General features: G+C 43.2%; 1 protein-coding gene across 9 annotated transcripts in view; it reads left to right on the forward strand.

The window, feature by feature from the left end:
• The window catches only part of KCNMA1 (potassium calcium-activated channel subfamily M alpha 1), a 767272-nt gene that overhangs the window by 566052 nt on the left and 182804 nt on the right, over window positions 1–18416 (forward strand). For all 9 annotated transcript variants that reach the window (XM_077124801.1, XM_077124802.1, XM_077124800.1 and 6 more), the window contains one exon: window positions 4362–4517. In XM_077124801.1, the coding sequence (XP_076980916.1) occupies window positions 4362–4517 (156 nt within the window). The remainder of the gene's footprint in view (window positions 1–4361; window positions 4518–18416) is intronic.

Below are 18416 nucleotides of genomic sequence, written 5' to 3' on the forward strand. Positions count from 1 at the left end.
TCTTCTTTTCTCAGCACTTCCTCTTCACCTGTGACTAGTCCAGAGACCCCCTCACCCATTAAAAATTGCTTTCAGGAGAGGACCTGGTAATTTTTACCAGAGGACTGGTACTCAGTGTGAATTCATCCCACCGGATATTTAATTCCATAATTGGACATTAGGCTTAAAATACAAAGAATTTCAATTTCCTGTGATCTAATAATGGAGGTATTTTAGGGCCTAGAGGGATATGGGGGATCTGAAATACTTTTTCACATGATACTGAGGCTGTTGGTCATCATCATCATCCTCCAAGATGGTGGTGTCATCATCTCTGATAGTTCTGAAAGGGCTTTGACATCCGTGATCTCATTTAGTCCTCATTTGACCATCTGCCCATTTCAGCATCCCGGTGTCCTGCTCCGTGGGGATCTAAGCTCTGTCCCTGCGAGCTCTGATAGGTGCAAATCCCAGTCATTCAGCAACCAGCCATCCAGGAGACAAAAATGCCGACATTTATTTCTAAATGCCACCCTCTTTAGTAATAGAGCCACAGCCCATCGAACCAAACTGTGTTTTCCCAGAGTAAGCACTGTGGAAGAACTGGTGTTCTTCAAGGTGAATGTGTCACATCACTGCAATTCATGGAAAGGAACACTCTCAGCCTGGCCATCTCTGGATGTGGAAGGAAGATGGTGCATGGCAAATGGCTTGAAGCTCTTCAGTGAAGGAATAGTTCTCTGACATCTTGGAAGTGTTACTCCTGCTGACTTAGCCATTAGTGCATTATTACATTTTCCCCTCTTTTCTAGTGAAAGAGTCTTGGTTTCTGGGAAGCCAAATCCCATTGTCACAATGGAGATGCAAGTTCTTTGAGCTTTCTCACTATAAACCCTTACACTTGGGTGGTCATGCTTAAGTGCTTCCTCTTAAATGCCCTTCTTCATCCCTCTTGGTGGCTTCTCTGACACTGTCCATGCAGTGAAAGATGGAGCTGGAACTGGAATTCATTGATCTTGGTTTCCCAAGACAGCCTATTTCTTTTTGCTCTGATAATTTTTAAGAATGTTTTTATTGAGAAATGTTCACATACACACAGTGCATATGTGGTATACAATCAGTGGCTCACAGTATCATCACATAGTTGTGTACTCATCACCATGATCATTTTTAGAACATTTGCATCACTCCAGAAAAAGAAATAAAAATAAAGAAAAAATTCATACATTTCATACCCCTCACCCTTCCCTCTCGTTGACCACCAGTATTTCAATCTACCCAATATTTTTACCCTTTATTCCCCCCTTTTATTAATTTTTTATCTTTTTTTTTTTTAACTCATCTGTCCGTATCCTGGATGAAAAAAGCATCAGACACAAGGTTTTCACAATCACACAGTCACATTGTAAAAGCTATAACATTATATAATTTTCCTCAAGAATCAAGGCTACTGGACACAGCTTAGTATCTTCAGTTACTTCCCTCTAGCCACTCCAATATACTGTAAACTAAAACTGAATATCTATAAAATGCGTAAGAATAACCTCCAGGATAGCGTCTCAACTCTGTTTAAAATCTGTCAGCTACTTAAACTTTATTTTGTCTTATATCTCTCTTCCCCCTTTTGGTCGAGACAATTTTCTCAGTACCATGAAGCCATGCCTTCTCTTTATATTTGAGTTTGAGATGATTTGCATTCAGATTTTTGTACAATATAACACTGGCATTTCCATGAGCCCCAACTTTCCTTTGAATGAAAAAAGACAATGTTGTCAGAAACAAAGACTTTGTGTTCCCGGGCCAGTCTTCCCTCTTTGTTTCATGACCACAACCTCCCCTCTCCATCATCTTGGCTCATTGCCCCCGTACCCTGTCCTGTGTTTGGAGAAAACGTGATGGCCCAAAAAGGAAGCTGTGGAAGCCTGAGAAATGAAAGGCACTTGAATTTTATGTATAATTCTATGTAAAATGTGGCTAAAGAACTCAAACCAGATGGAAACATGAGGGGACCCAAGGCCTATAAAAGCTTGGGCTTCATAGCCTGGGGTGGCAGATGGGTATATGAGAAACCCTCTTGAAAAAGGTTTTATTTGTTTTGGGGTGCCCTGAAAGTTATGTGGTGTCTGTGTGGGACTTTGAGCACCCAAATATCCTTTCACAGTAGATGCAGTTTGTACCTAGTAGTAATTATTTGCTCATTACTTAGACTTAATTTCTGCTCAATCTTTTCAGATGATATTAATGCAAATGTGTATTTCTCCATTCAACCTGCTCTGTACTCTAGATGGCCAGAGAAGTAGAAGGGGAAAGTGGCTTTCCTGAGCTAAACAAGGGTAGAGAGAGAAATGAGATAAAGGGTAGAGCTGGGTGTTGGAACTGAGTACACGATGTGGGGATGGTCTTCTGATACCCAGCTGGATAGTAAGTACCATTGCTGTGGCCCTATGTAGAGGAATATTTTAACCTTGCTCTCATCAGGTGTAACTGTTGCTTGGCTAGGACTGAAGATTTTCACAGAAGTGGATTTTTTTTTAATTGGGAAAGTTGCAGGTTTTCAGAAAGCTGTGTATAAAGTATAGGTTTATCCTATACCACCCTATTATTAACACCTACAGAAGTGAATTTTCACAAGAAGAAATTTCAAAAGAGTGGTGTGTCTGAAAGCAGAGCGTGGAACCAGATTTGGTCTTTGTTCCTCAATGGAGTCTTCCTTTCTCCTTCTGGTACCACTGTTGTACATTGTCTCAGAAGTGAAGAGAAATTTCCTTTGATGCTCCTGGCGAATACTGATCCATGAAGCAAAAAGATAAATTCAGGGCCTTAGAAAATTCACATTAGCCAGGACGTACAAGGCTCTCTGAGTCAACCTCACATTCACAACAAGAGTTGTTTTCTACGGTGATATAGTTAAGTCCTTGCTGGTTTTAGAGGCAAAGATCTTGTATTTTTGGAGGCAGCCATCTCCCATTTATTTAGATGGATGACTTCCTCAGTAGTTTCCTTTATGTAAGAGCCAAAAACTGATTTCTTGTAATATCTACGTCAGTCCTAATTCTGACTTCTGGAACAAGGTAGGATGAATTTAACTCCTCTTTAACGTGGCATTATCTGAGGTATTCGAAGGTAACCATACTGTCTCCGTGAAGACATTTCTTCTTCAGTCCAAACATTGCAGTTCCCTGAACTGTTCCTCAAAAGATGTTTTCCAGAACCCTCACCTCACCTTGTCCTTGTCATTTTTCTCTGGAAGTTATTCAATTTATCATTTCCCTCTTTAAATCTGTCTATTAAAACTGGATCCAGTCTCCTAGAACTAGCCTGCCCCAGTCCACATAAAATGAAATGTTTGTTTCCCCTTTACTGGGAGACCATTTCTATGAAGAAAATATTGGTTTTCAATATAATCTGTTACACAGTTGGCTTCTCCTTGGGGCTTTAGTTATTTACCCACACACTTAAGCTATTATTTTTATTTTAATTTTTCTTATGCTTCAGCTACATGAGAAAAGTGAGAAGTTAGGTCTTCTCTTTTTGAATTCTAGAATTGATTCTGTTGAACCTAAATGCTGTATTTGACATTAAGGCCCTTACATCTGTTTTGGTTAGGTTTTTGTAGGGACCCATTTTTCTAACCCTGGAGAACTTCTTGTAGCTTGGCTGTTGCAGCCAATTTATCATTTTTGACTCCCTGCTTTATGCCATTTATAAAGAGCTGGATGAGCATGCCTCGGTGTTCGTGTATAAGGGTTTGGCCTACTGTTGAGTAGCATTGGTCTACCTGCAACAGATTATAAAGTGTCTGTTCTGACACGTCTGATGATTTTGGAGAAGATGGTTTTCAACATGTGGCCCCCAGACCAGTAGCAGCCCCACCTAGTCCTTGTTAGAAAGCAAATTCTCCAGCTTCAGGCAGACCAACCGAGTCAGAAACTGGGCCTACAAACCATCCAGATGATGTCGGCATCTTCTCTTAAGTTTGAGAACTACTGATCTAGGTATTGGGAGGCAGATGAAAAAAGAAATGCAAAGTTGGCAGGCCTGTGACCATCTCCCCATGGCTTTCAGGAGCCAGGCATCCTAGTAACAACAGGCTGATGTGTCTGTCTCAAGAGGGAATTCCCTCTGGGCTCTGTTTGGCTAAAAGACAAACCCGAGGGGAGGACCTGGGTTTGGTAGGTGCTGAAACAATGTTCCCAAAAGACGGAAGTCTAGTGAGTAGAAGAGTTGAAGAAAACAGAAAACATCAGACCCCAGCAAGGAAATGAAAGGACGCGTCTGGGTGACCCTTGAACAGTTGGGCAGGGCTGCGTGTCCCAGAGGAGACTTGAAGCCATCGAACATTCAAGAAAGCAAGGTCTCATACCTGTTTTTCGTTTCCGCAGGCCCATCTGCTCAACATCCCGAGCTGGAACTGGAAGGAGGGAGATGATGCAATCTGCCTCGCGGAGCTGAAGCTCGGTTTCATAGCCCAGAGCTGCCTGGCTCAAGGCCTCTCCACCATGCTCGCCAACCTCTTCTCCATGAGGTCATTCATAAAGGTAATGTCTTGTCTTATTAGAGCACTTTAGTCTAGGATTCAGTTTGTCGTGGGGTTGAGTAGAGAGCACAGCTTAAACTCAAAACAGATCGACGTGCTTTAACCACTTTGGCTAGGGAGAAATTCCTTGTTATGGATTTGGGCACGAGGCCAGCTTCTTTCAAAATTATGTTTTTATTTTTATTTGGCACATCCACGGCCATTAAATGATTGTTCAAAGCACAATCCTCTCTTTTTTTTTAGATAAACCACATGTTTATCTATCAACAAAGCCTCCGCTGTTAAAACAAAAATATGATTTATATACATTCCATATGGCACCAGAGCGCCTAAAGAAAAGAATTATCATTTTGCTCTTTTACATCAAGTGGCTGGTGGACCTCTCACTGTGTGGATAAATGCAGACCATGTGTTTGTGCTGAAGCCCAAACCTCAACAACATAATTCATTTATTTATTTCTGCACAATCAAGGAGGCCAGCAGGTCTGACATGCCATGGCTATTTGAATGGAGAGTGGAACGAAGAATCGAATCCTCAGCAGCAGTGCCCTTTCCACCATGAGACAGGCAGTCTGGATATATTCATCTCCTTGTCAGCTGTGTTCACCCCGCAGAACCGATTGGCAGCCGTCCCATAGTCCCCAAGGTGGCCACCACCCATTGATCCCATTCTTGCAAAGAAAGAAAGGCCCAACTCACAGGCCAGGCCAGGAATGTGTTTCCAGGGCATAGGATTGAGGGTACAGACCCCTAAAAGAGGGATTTTGGAGTGCAGGATAACTATCACACCAGTCTTTTTATTCTTAGAGTATTCTTAGCTTGGGCAGCCAAGATGGCAGACCAACATGGTAAGACCTGACTTGTTTGGGCCTTTCTAATTGGGCATTGGTGGCACTTAGCTCAGGATGGATGTGTGTTCCCCTTCCTGTTGTCCTCTAACCAGCAAAATCAGTAATGGTTGAGTCTGAAAAATCAGTGGGTTGTCATGAGGTCTCACAGGGCAGCCCAGAAGCTCTCCCATCAAAGTGAGACTTCCAGTCTTTGCCACCATTGCCATGATATCCATTCCAACCAATCAATTCTTTTGTGGCGATGAGGCAATGGGCTTGGATGGAGTGAGAAGGATGGGGGGGGGGATGGGGGTGCAGGAAATTGACTCCATAACAGTGCTCACCCTGGGCACCCATGGGTTGCATAACTTACAGGAGAATTTTTTTCTAGGACCTTACTCTTTTTACCCAGCTAATGGACATTATCTTGTGAATAGATAGTTAACATTGCTCTGTATGAAGGAACAAATTATTTCGATGTACCTTTGGTAATTTTAGCCATGTTTGTAGCAATTGATACCTGGATTAAAAAAAATCTTTCACTTATATCCATTATGTTTCCAAAGACCTCAGTTTGACAGAACTCCTAGCTCAGACCAAGCTGACAATGAAAACATTGTATTTCTTTAATTGCCATCTTTAGTTTAGGCTGCTATTCCTTTGCATGGGTGAAACTGAACATAGGCGAAATGGAAGCAGCAGGGAGGTCTGCATGGCTGTGTTTTGTGCTTAGGGACCAGCCCCTAAAACCAGATGTAGTCGTGTGTCTCCCAGGGCTCCTATAGTCAATGCTCGGAGCCCAGACCCAGGATGAAGGGTTGTCACCAATAGAACCCTCTGGCTCTTTCAACCAAGCTCTAGTGGTTTTCTTCCAGCAGGGGATTTCCCACAGGACCAAGCACGTGGTCTGTGGAGCTGGGCTTTGCTTCCTCATGTTGATGTGACATGGGCCTTGGCAGGTCCCACCACAGATGGGGGTACTTGACATGCGTATGTTTTGATTTTGTGGTGCCTGCATGGTAACTAGAGCTGCCTGTCAAGAAAATTAATAAAATGGATGTGACGCTGATTCCTCAGTTCTATTACCAGCAGGGAGAATTCTGCCCAACTTTCCTCAAGACCCCGACGGGCCTCACCTCTACAGCCAAGGATATCCCCTCCATCCAAGCTGGTCCCACTGCCAAGTTCCTGTTTAGGAAGAGTCTGTGGGAAAGGCTGGGCCGGGCCCTGGTGTGACTGAAAACACATTTCCCTCCCCAGATTATGTTACCACGTTACTTCTATCTGGGGCCAACTCCCCTGTGTTTGGAGGTAGCTTTTTGACTATGGCCTTTTGACATTCATGTTGTCCATGTTAGACTTCTCAAAGGCACATGGCCTGGATAAAATGAGGCTTCTCTCCGTATGTATATATCTTCCATTTTAAATGGAAACAGCTCTGTTCATGTGCTCTGCGCTCTCATTGTTGTCTTTGTGAAAATTCCAGATCCTTGTCTCTTTTAGGTCATAAAAAACACCATGCTGAGGCTGCCCTGGCCATGTCTTATGCATCATCTCCCAGTCCTGGGGTCATCACAGAGCCCTCACTTATTTTGTATATGTGTGGGAGGGAGAGGCAGGATGGGAAAAGAAACCTTTCTTAGTTTCCTGGGCTGCTAAGACAAATATCACACAATGGGTTGGCTTAAAAACAGGAGGTTATTATTAGCTCATGGCTTTGAGGTTAGGGGAGTCCAAAACCAAGATGCCAGCAAAGCAATGCTTTCTCCCCACAGAGACTGTGGTGTCCTGGAACTGCCTGCACTCCCGGTGGATTCTTTGGCTTTGCCATCACATACGGTGTTCTCTCCTTTCTCTTCTTGGTTCCGATGGCTTCTAGCTTCTGTTCCTCCCCGTGGTTTTTCTATTCATAAGGCCTCCAGTGTTAGGATTTAAGGCCTAAGCTCATTCAGTTGGGCCAAAACTTAACTAAGATCTTGAAAAGGTCCTATTTACAATGAGTTCCCACCCGCAAGAATGGATTAAGTTTAAGAATGTGTTTGTTATTCTTTTTGTTCCTGGGATACATAATCAACCCACTGCAAAGCGTATAAATTGATTTCTGGGTATAGAAGTTTCTCCCTTCACCAGGGACTTCCTTTCCCTGTGGTGGTCAGCTCTTCGGCACTTCCATTGGGACAGGGAGGTCTGTTTGGATGGGGGGGAGAAGGGTTGAGACTCTGGCTGCTCTCAGTCCTTGGGGAATGCTTAGCATTTGTGGAAGCAAATGCCCTGGGCAGGTCCACTGTCTGTTTCTTGATTCCATGAAATACAATGTACTTTGCCAGTGCTCCAAGGAGAAGGAAGGGGGTGTGGTAGATGGAATCTGCCCTGTAAAGACAGCTTCAAGCCCTAACCCCAAGTCCTGTGGATGTGATCTCATTTGTAAATTGGATTGTCAATGATCCTATTAAGATGAGGCCAAAATGAATCTGGGCAGGCCTTCATCTGGTATCCTGGAATCCTTTTAAAGAAATTTGGACACAGAGTGACAAAAATCACTCTGATTTTTGAGGAGCAGAGACAGATTGCCGTGTGATGGAGAATTTGGCAGCAAGCTACTGCCAGAATGCTACAGACTGTGGAGAGGGTAGGGCCTATCTGTACCTTGATTTTGAACTTCTCACTTCCACACGATGAGTCAATGAATTCTTGTTGGACTTTGAAGCTGGTCAGTCATGGTATTTGTCACAGAAGCCCTGGTGAACTAAGAGAAGGAACAAAACTGTCAACGTGAGAGTATCACAGGCAGAAACACATGACGGTTGCCTGGGATTTTATTATCCAGGAGACCAGAAAACCAAGAGTGAAAGTGAGGATGATGGAGCCCTACAAGAGAGGGGTTCTGCTGGGATAGAGGAATGAAAATAGAGACCAAGCCCAGATGTGCCAAGAGATATGGGGGAGCTCTTATTTATCCTCCCAATACTATCACTCATAAAGCTGCTGGGACTTGGACTCTAAGTTATTGAGCCTGAGAGCTCACTCCCGTTTGCAATATGTCATCTCTGAATTGATCTAAGGTTTTTGAGAATATGTATTTTTAGCCCAAATATTTGCAGGTAATGAGTTCCTTAAGTTTGCAACTCAGTTTTAAAGACTTTTCTCTGGCTGTTTGTCCTACTTCACTCCACTTAAACTTTAAGCCATGCCCTCTGCATTTTCTGGTGTGCTGAGAATTCATTAACAAATCTATGTTGATAATAAATGCCTTTATGAAAGAGGCTCAGATTGGCCAACCTGGAGTTCTCTGGTCTATCAGCTCTTTTTAATGGCATGTTAAATATTTTGTTCAGCAGCATCTTGTTTCCACCCTTGAATCCCTTTAAAGAATGCAGGTGAATGAACTGGTCCGTGACTTACCTGCCTGTACATTATCAACCAGGCCTGGAACATCTTGTTCATTCCCTGCCATCTGATCTTCTGCCACAGGCTTGTCAGGTTCACGTGAGAATCTTCCTAATGTCTTTGGTAAAGACCAGGACAATGGGCTGACTTAACTTACCTGCCATCGGTTGGTGCCCGAATAAGTGGCCGTACTTATTCTCACTTGGCTTCCTCACTTGGATGAAATTTATGATCCATTGTTTTTGTTTTTTTTTTTTATTCTTGTTGTTGTTTAGTTTAGTTTTATAGTCTTATCATGTAATACTGAACTTTCTCTTCAGCATATCTGGTCTCATGTTGGGGCTTGATCTGCCGTATTTATGAAATGGACTATAATTCTTATTAGGATTAGCTGTCCATGGACACGAGAAATTGTGTGTGTCTGTGTGCATGCACGTGCTGGGGGTTATTAACTCTTAAACATAATTTTTTTCAAACTCTACATTGTGTTCCCATTTAGCACATTTAAATACTTCCTGATATTGCCATCTATTTTAAATCAGCCAATCTATCTAGCTATTTTATATAGACATACATAGACAAGTACATAGCCTGGGACAAGGTATGCATTCTGTAATTCTTTCTTTTTTTTTTATTAGGAAAGTTGTATCTTTACAAAACAATCATGCGTGAAACACAGGATTCTCGTATACCACCCTATTGACACCTTGCATTGGTGTGGGACATTTGTATAATGATAGCACATTTTTATAATGGTACCATATAGTCCATGCTTTAACTTAGGTTCACAGTTTGTGTGGTGTACTTCTATAGATTAAAAAAATATATATTCTTTTACCATATATACAATCTAACATTTCCTTCTTGAGGCACATTCAGATACATATTTCCGTGCTGTTAATTACGTTCGCAATATTGTGCTACCATCACCACCATCCATTGCCAAAACATTTCCTTCATTCCAAATAGGATCTCTGCACATTTTAAGCCTTAATTCTCATTGCCTATCCCATCCTCCCCTGGTAACCCCCATATTCTAGATACTGACTCAGAGTTTGCTTATTCCGATTGTTTCAAATCAGTGAGATCTTACAGTATTTGTCTTTTTATGTTTGGGTTATTTTACTCAACATGATTTCTTCAAGGTTCATCCCTGTTATTGCATGTAGCAAGACTTCATTCCTTTTTACAGCTGAATAATGCTCCATTGTGTATATATATACCACATTTTATTTATCCATTCATTTGTTGATGGACGCTCGGGCTGCTTCCACTGTTTGACAATTGTGAATAACGCTGCTATGAACATTGGTGTGCACATATCTGTTTGAGTCCCTTCTTTCAATTCTTTTGGGTATATGTACCTGCAAGTGGGATTGCCGGGTCATGTGGTAACTCTATACTTAGCTTTCTGAGGCACCACCAGAATGTCTTCCACAGTGGCTGCACCATTTTACATTCCTACCAGCAACGAATGGGTTTTCCTGTTTCTCCACATCCTCTTAAACACAGTCATTCCTAATTAAGTAAATTAATGATCAGAATGGATAAAATATGTAGTGTGTTTCTTTTGTTTTCTTTATTCCACAAGGTTTGGAAATTGTGGGTGAAATGTTACTCGGTATTGATCACAACACAGTTTCCTCCATCACACTTTCAATTTCTGAATGAGGAGGTACTAGGGAAATCAAACCTGGGTTGTTCAGATTGGATCTTGGCTGAGGTGGGCTTTGCTAGACATGCAAACAATTTGTTCAATATTGCTGTTACTATATTGACAAACTTTGAGCAATACATAGTTCTAGCACTAATTACAGCCAAGGAAATCATTTTAATGCCTTTAGCTTTGCTTAAATTATATGTGTGTTTGTATACATATACTCATCTATTGTCTATCTTTTTTCCTTGCTTGCCAGCTAGCTATATCTTGCAAGCATTATGGTTTCATAGCTGAAAATATAAACCAAGAGCATTTCATTATAGCTTAAATGTATTATCTCATTTAATTCTCACAATGACCCTACTCAAGCTTAGACATTATTATAATATCACCTTTACAGTGCCAGATATTGTGGGTTAAAAGAAGTTCGGCCACTTGCATGAGGGCATAGTGCTTAGAATTGACAAACTCAAGTGTTAAAACCCAGGCTAACTGGCTCCATGTTTGGTCTTAAGTAAACCAAGAGGAAGCCTTAGCTAGTGTCATCATCTTAGCACAAATCTTAACCTTCTGTAGTTTGTTTTATGGAAACTGTTGATTCAATCATGATCCTTTGGGTGCTTACCGTACTCGAGGTAATGGGCTAATTTCACCACATCCTTGTGGCTTAGGAAGTGCTGAGAAGCTTCAGAAAGCTTCTTCGTGACTTGGGTGTGTGAGCACATGCTGTGGGTCTTTGTGTCAGGTTGGCTATGCAAAGGCAGCAGTCTCACTGCATCAAGGCAGGTGAGGAGTCAGCTCAGCCTAGACTGCGCTGAGTCAGGGTGGGGAAAGAACTGGACTTCCAAGAAGGTATTGACATTACACATCACTGCCTTCAAAGAATGAAGTAAAGTGGCATCTAAACCAACTAACTGGATATGAAAGGCTACAGTGGCTTTGTATGTACTTCTGTAAGACAGCAAACAGTTCTTATTGTCCAGTGGGTGCAAGTTCCACACATCAGAGGTGTTCATCCAGGTTGAGAGAGGTACTCTAGAGTCGAGGCTCACCCCCTTGTAGAGTTGGGATAGTGAATGAAGGAGAGGTTGACAAGATCTCCAAAATAAGGCCATGGCCCCAACTTTAAGGCTGGGATCAAGGTAGTTCTCTACATCCAGGAGGGAACTCTAATGGCACAGGGTGGAGGGATTGTCTGTTAAAGTTAACCCATAGGCATAAGTTAAGCTGCTTATTCCGCTATCATGGGCAATGGTACCCTAACAACAAAAGGTACCCCAGCGAAGGAGTTCTGCAGATATCCCTTACCAGGGGACAGTGGCTCCTGATACATTTACACTCGCTTCCAGGTTAATCTCATTTATTCATATGGCTTTTAGATATATTGATGACTCCCAAATTTATATCTCCACCCAGAACCTCTCCCCTAAACCCTGTGTCACCCTTTCCCCTACTATTCAACGTCTCTGCTTGATTGTCTCATATCATCTCAGACTTAACATATCCAGATTGAAACCCTGGATCTTTGTTCTGTAAACTTGAGCCTCCCACGATTTGGCCCCTTTCCGTCTTGCCGGTGCTGTCCTTCCCGTTGCTCAGACTGGAAAGTTGAGAGTCGTCCACGACTTCTTTCTTTTCCTCACGCACCTATTCAGTCGATCAGAAAGTCCTGCTGGTTTGACTTTCAAAATATGTCCATCCTCTGAGCACGTCTCCCACCTCCACAGTTATTCCCACATCCCTAACCATTGTCCTCTTTCTCCTTGAGGGTTTCATCAGCCTCTGGTCTGGTGTCCCTGCTCTGCCCTTGCCCACTCCATCTATAAAGCACCCAGAACAGCCCTTTCCAAACATGACACAGGGTATTGACACTCCTCTGCGTAAATATCCCTGTGGCTTCCCATCTCACCAGGATATAACGTCTCTCTATGGCTGCCAGGGGCCTAGGCAGTCACACTTCTGCAGTCTCGCTGATGTCATCTCCTAAGCCCTCTCCTGCGCCTCCTGCCAGCTGAGCTCCCTTCAGCTGTTCTAGGGTTCTGCATTTGCTGTGTCCCTTCTGGACGGAATGCTCTACCCCTAGCTAATGCCTGACTTCCCTACTACTTGCTGTTACTCAAGTGCCTAGGGCGGTACTTGACTCAATAATAGATATCCCATAAATATTTGTTGGATAAATGAAAGAATAAATTGGCCTCAGCCTGGAGTGGCGGGGGTGGGGGGCAGCTTTTATTATAGACAGCAAGGAGGGGCCAGGGCCAGCAGAGACGTACGGTTTGGTGTGATTTTGGTGCTGAAAACTCCTTCCTTTGCTACTGTACATGGTTCTCTTGCCAAGTTAGAAAACTTTGACTCAGTGTAGAAACTTGAAATGTAAAACTTTATAATCCTTGGCAAGGACTGCAGGGAGGCTGGTTAGATTTGGTTATAAACCATTTCTACAGCCAGAAAATCCAGTTTGTTGCTTAAATTCACAAGTCAAAACACACACCCAAGAATTGAAACGAACTTGCTAAGCCTTAGTATCCCATTTGGGTGACTGTCATTATCCGTCCCCTTTTCTTCCTACTTGAATCTTATAGGGTTCTCAGAGGCATCGTGGTAAAATGCCACACTCCCCCGATGCCACCCACTTTGCCCAGTATCACTCACACCCACCTGAAAGTAGGGAAGTTTCTATGGAAACTATTTCAAATAAAGAGAGAAGTAATCCGTGAACTGTTAATAGGGATTCCATTCCCCTACGGCCTTGGTAATTTCTAGAACATTGAATTAAAGGGTTCTCAGACCTTTACAAATTCTCAGGGCAAACATTGTTAGCAAAGAGAAGCCCATACAGCATGTTAAAAGATTGGCAGAAAATGTCAATGGGACTTGTGAATAAAAATAAGCCAAAACTCCCCCTCATCTTCTCCCCTTCTCCCCCTAACGTGATTAGAAAGTCATTTCATGTGTCTTACATGTTTGGTCAGTTGAAGGCAAATGTACATGATTGATGGTGACAGGGAACACATTTAACTCATTACTCTTTACTTTGCAGCAAAATGCTTTGTGTAAACTGTCTGCCTAGCATTAAAGGTAAAACAAACTTAGAAACCCCCAAATGTTATATTTTCATCTAATATTTTCCTTTTGGTTTTATAGCTATAATCACATATGGATTCTTTTCTTTGCCTTTTGGCATGTACTGAACAAAGGAGAAAGCAGCACAGAAAGATGATATGACATATAAACAGAGTCCCCCAGTGCCCAGTGAAGAGACAGTCACAAAAGCTGCAAGTGCCAGGCCTTAGATGTGTGAGACCCAGGAGGGGCTGCCATCGCTCCCTGGCCCTTGTAACTGGAAGGATATTACTCTTAATATGAGAGAAGGGCCATCTCCCTAAGCCTCTGCTCAACTATCAGAAGTAGCTCTTTCAGAGATGATTGGCATTTAATGAATTGCCAGTAAAAATCTCTGGGGATGCATATGCCCATCCACAGAATGGGGTACTCATTTCTGGGGTATACATGTCCATCCACAGACTGAGCAAACCTGGCTTTCCCCTTCCCCTAACTTTTTCACTCAGGTTTTTCGAGTACCATCCCTGATCAGTGACATTTTCAAGCAAAAATCTCTAAATGTTAAACTGCTATAGAAACCATAAGGAATGAAATCTCAGGTTCCCTTATTAAATGTACTGGTTCTCACTACCCAAAAGGAACCAAGAGTGAATCCATGCTGTCATGGTTAGGGACAGGTGTCAACTTGGCCAAGTTGTGGTACCTGTTCATCTGATTGGGCAAGCGCTGGCCTGTCTGTTGCAATGAGGACATTTCATAGGATTAGGTCATGATCATGTTAGCCACATCCACAGCTGATTCCATTTGTAATCAGCCACAGGGGAGTGTCTTCTGCAATTAGTGATGCTAAATGCAATCATAGGAAGCCTTTTAAGGAGGACTCAGAGGAGACAGGTTGCATTCCTGCTTTGGCTGGTGAGCCTCTCCTGTGGAGTTCATCCAGGCCATCCATTGGAGTCATCGGCTTCGGAGCCTGCCCTGTGGATTTTGGACTCTGCGTTCCTACGGTCACGTGAGACACTTTCATAAATTTTATATTTGCAAGTGTTCCCTGTTGATTCTGTTTCTCTAGAGAACCCTAACTAATACATCTTGGTACCAGGAGTGGTTCTTAAGGAACAGAATCTTAAAAATGGGTTTTTATGAATGGTTTTCTACTCTGACTGGGCTCAGAGACACTAAGGACTCTGATTCCCGTAATCAGAATGACACTCCCAATCCATGGACTGAGTTGGCAAAGGAGATAGTCAAAATATCATCATTCGATTCTCCTAATGCTTCACTTGTACGAAGCCAGACTCTGGGGAATAATGTTTTTGACACCTTTACAGAGTTTTGTAGAAATAAGAGTTATAGAGATGTTGGTTGGTTGTTGTTAGATACATTGTCTACATTAAAGGGTGAAAGGGATGGGCTTAAGGCTTCAAACAAGAAGCTTAAATGCCGTCTGAAAGATGTAGAGGTTTCTATGAGTATCCTGAAGGAAAATCTTATTTCCTGTAGCCGTAGACTTGAGATCTCTGAAAATCAGACTCAGAATCTTATTGTTAGAGTAGCAACTTTACAACGTAAACTGAAATCTCAGTCTTGCATGGTGTCTGCCGTTAAAGTGAGGGCATTGATTGGAAAGGAGTGGGACCCTGAAAAATGGGATGGTGACATATGGATTGATAATGATGTTGGGGGTGAGGTTGAAACCCTAGACCATGCTGAGCCTTCTTTAGATAACCCTGTAATAGTCTGCCCTGAGGACATAGCCGCCCCACCTCCAGCCTGCCTTGAGGAATTGGCCACCCAACCTCCTCCTGAAGGGATTAGCCCTAGAGTTATTAATCCTGTTTCACCAGATCAAACTGCAAATGAAAGCCCTGAAGCAAATGTCTTGGAAGATATTTCTAATTCTTTTCATGACCCACCCCCACCACCCCTCATTTCTTCTAGACCTATAACTAGACTAAAGTCCCAACAGGCCCCTAAAGGTGAGGTACAAAGTATCACACATGAGGAGGTACGTTATACTCCAAAAGAACTGTGTGAGTTTTCCAATTTATATAGACAGAAATCAGGGGAATATGTGTGGCAATGAATTGTAAGAGTGTGGGATAATGGTGGGATGAATATAAGGCTGGATCAGGCTGAATTTATTGATATGGGCCCACTAAGCAGAGATTCTGCATTCAATGTTATAGCTCGAGCAGTTAGAAAAGGTGTTAACAGCTTGTTTGGGTGGCTGGTTGAAACATGGATCAAAAGGTGGCCAACATTACCTGAGGTTGAAATGCCAGAACTGCCCTGGTATAATGTAGATGAGGGAATCCAGAGGCGTAGAGAGATTGGGATGTTAGAGTGGATTTATCATGCAGAACCTGCTCTTACACCCCAGGAATGTCCAGAAGATGCACCTTTTACCAGAACAGTGAGAAATAAATTTGTGAGACTAGCACCATCATCCCTCAAGAGCTCTGTGGTTGCACTTCTCTGTAGGTCAGATATTACTGTAGGAACTGCTGTCACTGAGCTGGAATCCTTAAACACAATGGGGATGACAGGATCCCGAGTTGGCAGAAGCCAGGTGGCAGCACTTAATCACCAAAGACAGGGTAGACGTGGGTATTATAATAGACAACAAACTCAAAGGAGGCATCAAAATTATATGACACGCAGAAATTTGTGGCATTGGCTAGTAAATCATGGGGTGCCTAGAAATACAATAGAAGGGCAGTCTACTAAATTCTTGTTGGAGCTGTATAAACAAGAGTTCTAGGTCAAGGGAACAGAAGTCTAACCTGAATTACAAAAACACAGAGTCACGGCCCCTTAATCAATTTCCAGACTTGAAACAGTTTACAGACCCAGAGCCCCTTGAATGAAGGGGAGGCCAGGTCCCTATGGGGAAGAAACCTGTTACATTGCCACAAATTTATACTGTTGACCTTCTTCTAAGTCTTCCCCAAGGAGACCGACGGCCTTTTACCAGGGTAACTGTGCATTGGGGAAAAGGAAATGATCAGATATTTTGGGGATTATTAGACACTGGTTCAGAAGTGACATTAATTCCAGGGGACCCAAAACGTCACTCTGGACCACCAGTCAGAGTGGGGCTTATGGAGGCCAGGTGATCAATGGAGTTTTAGCTCAGGTCCGTCTCACAGTGGGTCCAGTGGGCCCCCGGACCCATTCTGTAGTTATTTCCCCAGTTCCGGAATGTATAATTGGCATAGACATACTGAGCAACTGGCAGAATCCTCACGTTGGTTCTCTAACTCGTGCAGTGAGGGCTATTATGGTGGGAAAGGCCAAGTGGAAGGCACTAGAACTGCCCCTACCAAGCAAAATAGTAAATCAAAAGCAATACCATATTCCTGGAGGGATTGCAGAGATTACTGCCACTCTTAAGGACTTGAAAGATGCAGGGGTGGTGATTCCCACCACATCCCCATTCAACTCTATTTGGCCTGTGCAGAAAACAGATGGGTCTTGGAGAATGACAGTGGATTATCGTAAACTCAACCAGGTGGTAACTCCAATTGCAGCTGCTGTTCCAGATGTAGTATCATTGCTTGAGCAAATCAATACATCCCCTGGTACCTGGTATGCAGCTATTGATCTGGCAAATGCTTTTTTCTCAATAGCTATTAGTAAGGACCACCAGAAACAGTTTGCTTTCAGTTGGCAAGGTCAGCAATATACTTTCACTGTCTTACCTCAGGGGTATATCAACTCTCCAGCCCTATGTCATAATCTTGTTCGCAGAGACCTTGATCGTTTCTCCCTCCCACAAGACATCACACTGGTCCATTATATTGATGATATCATGTTGATTGGACCTAGTGAGCAAGAAGTAGCAACTACTCTAGATTTACTGGTAAGGCATTTGCGTGTCAGGGGATGGGAGATAAATCCAACAAAAATACAGGGGCCTTCCACCTAAGTAAAATTTCTAGGTGTCCAGTGGTGTAGGGCATGTCGAGATATCCCTTCTAAGGTGAAAGATAAATTGCTGCATCTGGCCCCTCCCACAACCAAAAAAGAGGCACAACGCCTAGTTGGTCTTTTTGGATTTTGGCGACAACATATTCCTCATTTGAGTGAGCTACTCCGGCCCATTTATCGAGTGACCAGAAAAGCTGCTAATTTTGAGTGGGGACCTGAACAAGAGGAGGCTCTGTGACAGGTCCAGGCTGCTGTGCAAGCTGCTCTGCCCCTTGGGCCATATGATCCAGCAGATCCAATGGTGCTGGAAGTGTCAGTGGCAAATAGAGATGCTGTCTGGAGCCTTTGGCAGGCCCCAATAGGAGAATCACAACGCAGACCCTTAGGATTTTGGAGCAAAGCCTTACCATCTGCTGCAGATAACTACTCTTCTTTTGAGAAACAGCTTTTGGCCTGCTACTGGGCCTTAGTAGAGACTGAACGCTTAACCACGGGCCACCAAGTTACCATGAGACCTGAGTTGCCTATCATGAGTTGGGTGTTGTCTGACCCATCAAGCCATAAAGTTGGGCGTGCACAGCAGCACTCTATTGTAAAGTGGAAATGGTATATATGAGATAGAGCCAGAGCAGGTCCTGAAGGCACAAGTAAGTTACATGAAGAAGTGGCACAAATGCCCATGGTTTCCACTCCTGCTGCCACATTACCTTCTCTTTCCCAGACCAGAGCTATGGCCTCTTGGGGAGTTCCTTACAGTGAATTGACTGAGGAAGAGAAAACTCGGGCCTGGTTTACAGATGGTTCAGCACGATATGCAGGTACCATCCAAAAGTGGACAGCTACAGCATTACAACCCCTTTCTGGGGTGTCCTTGAAGGACAGTGGTGAGGGGAAATCCTCCCAGTGGGCAGAACTTCGAGCAGTGCACCTGGTTGTTCATTTTGCTTGGAAGGAAAACTGGCCAGAGGTGCGTTTGTATACTGACTCATGGGCTGTTGCTAATGGTTTGGCTGGATGGTCAGGGACT

Source organism: Tamandua tetradactyla, chromosome 13, assembly GCF_023851605.1.
Source record: "Tamandua tetradactyla isolate mTamTet1 chromosome 13, mTamTet1.pri, whole genome shotgun sequence".
NCBI lineage: Eukaryota > Metazoa > Chordata > Mammalia > Pilosa > Myrmecophagidae > Tamandua > Tamandua tetradactyla.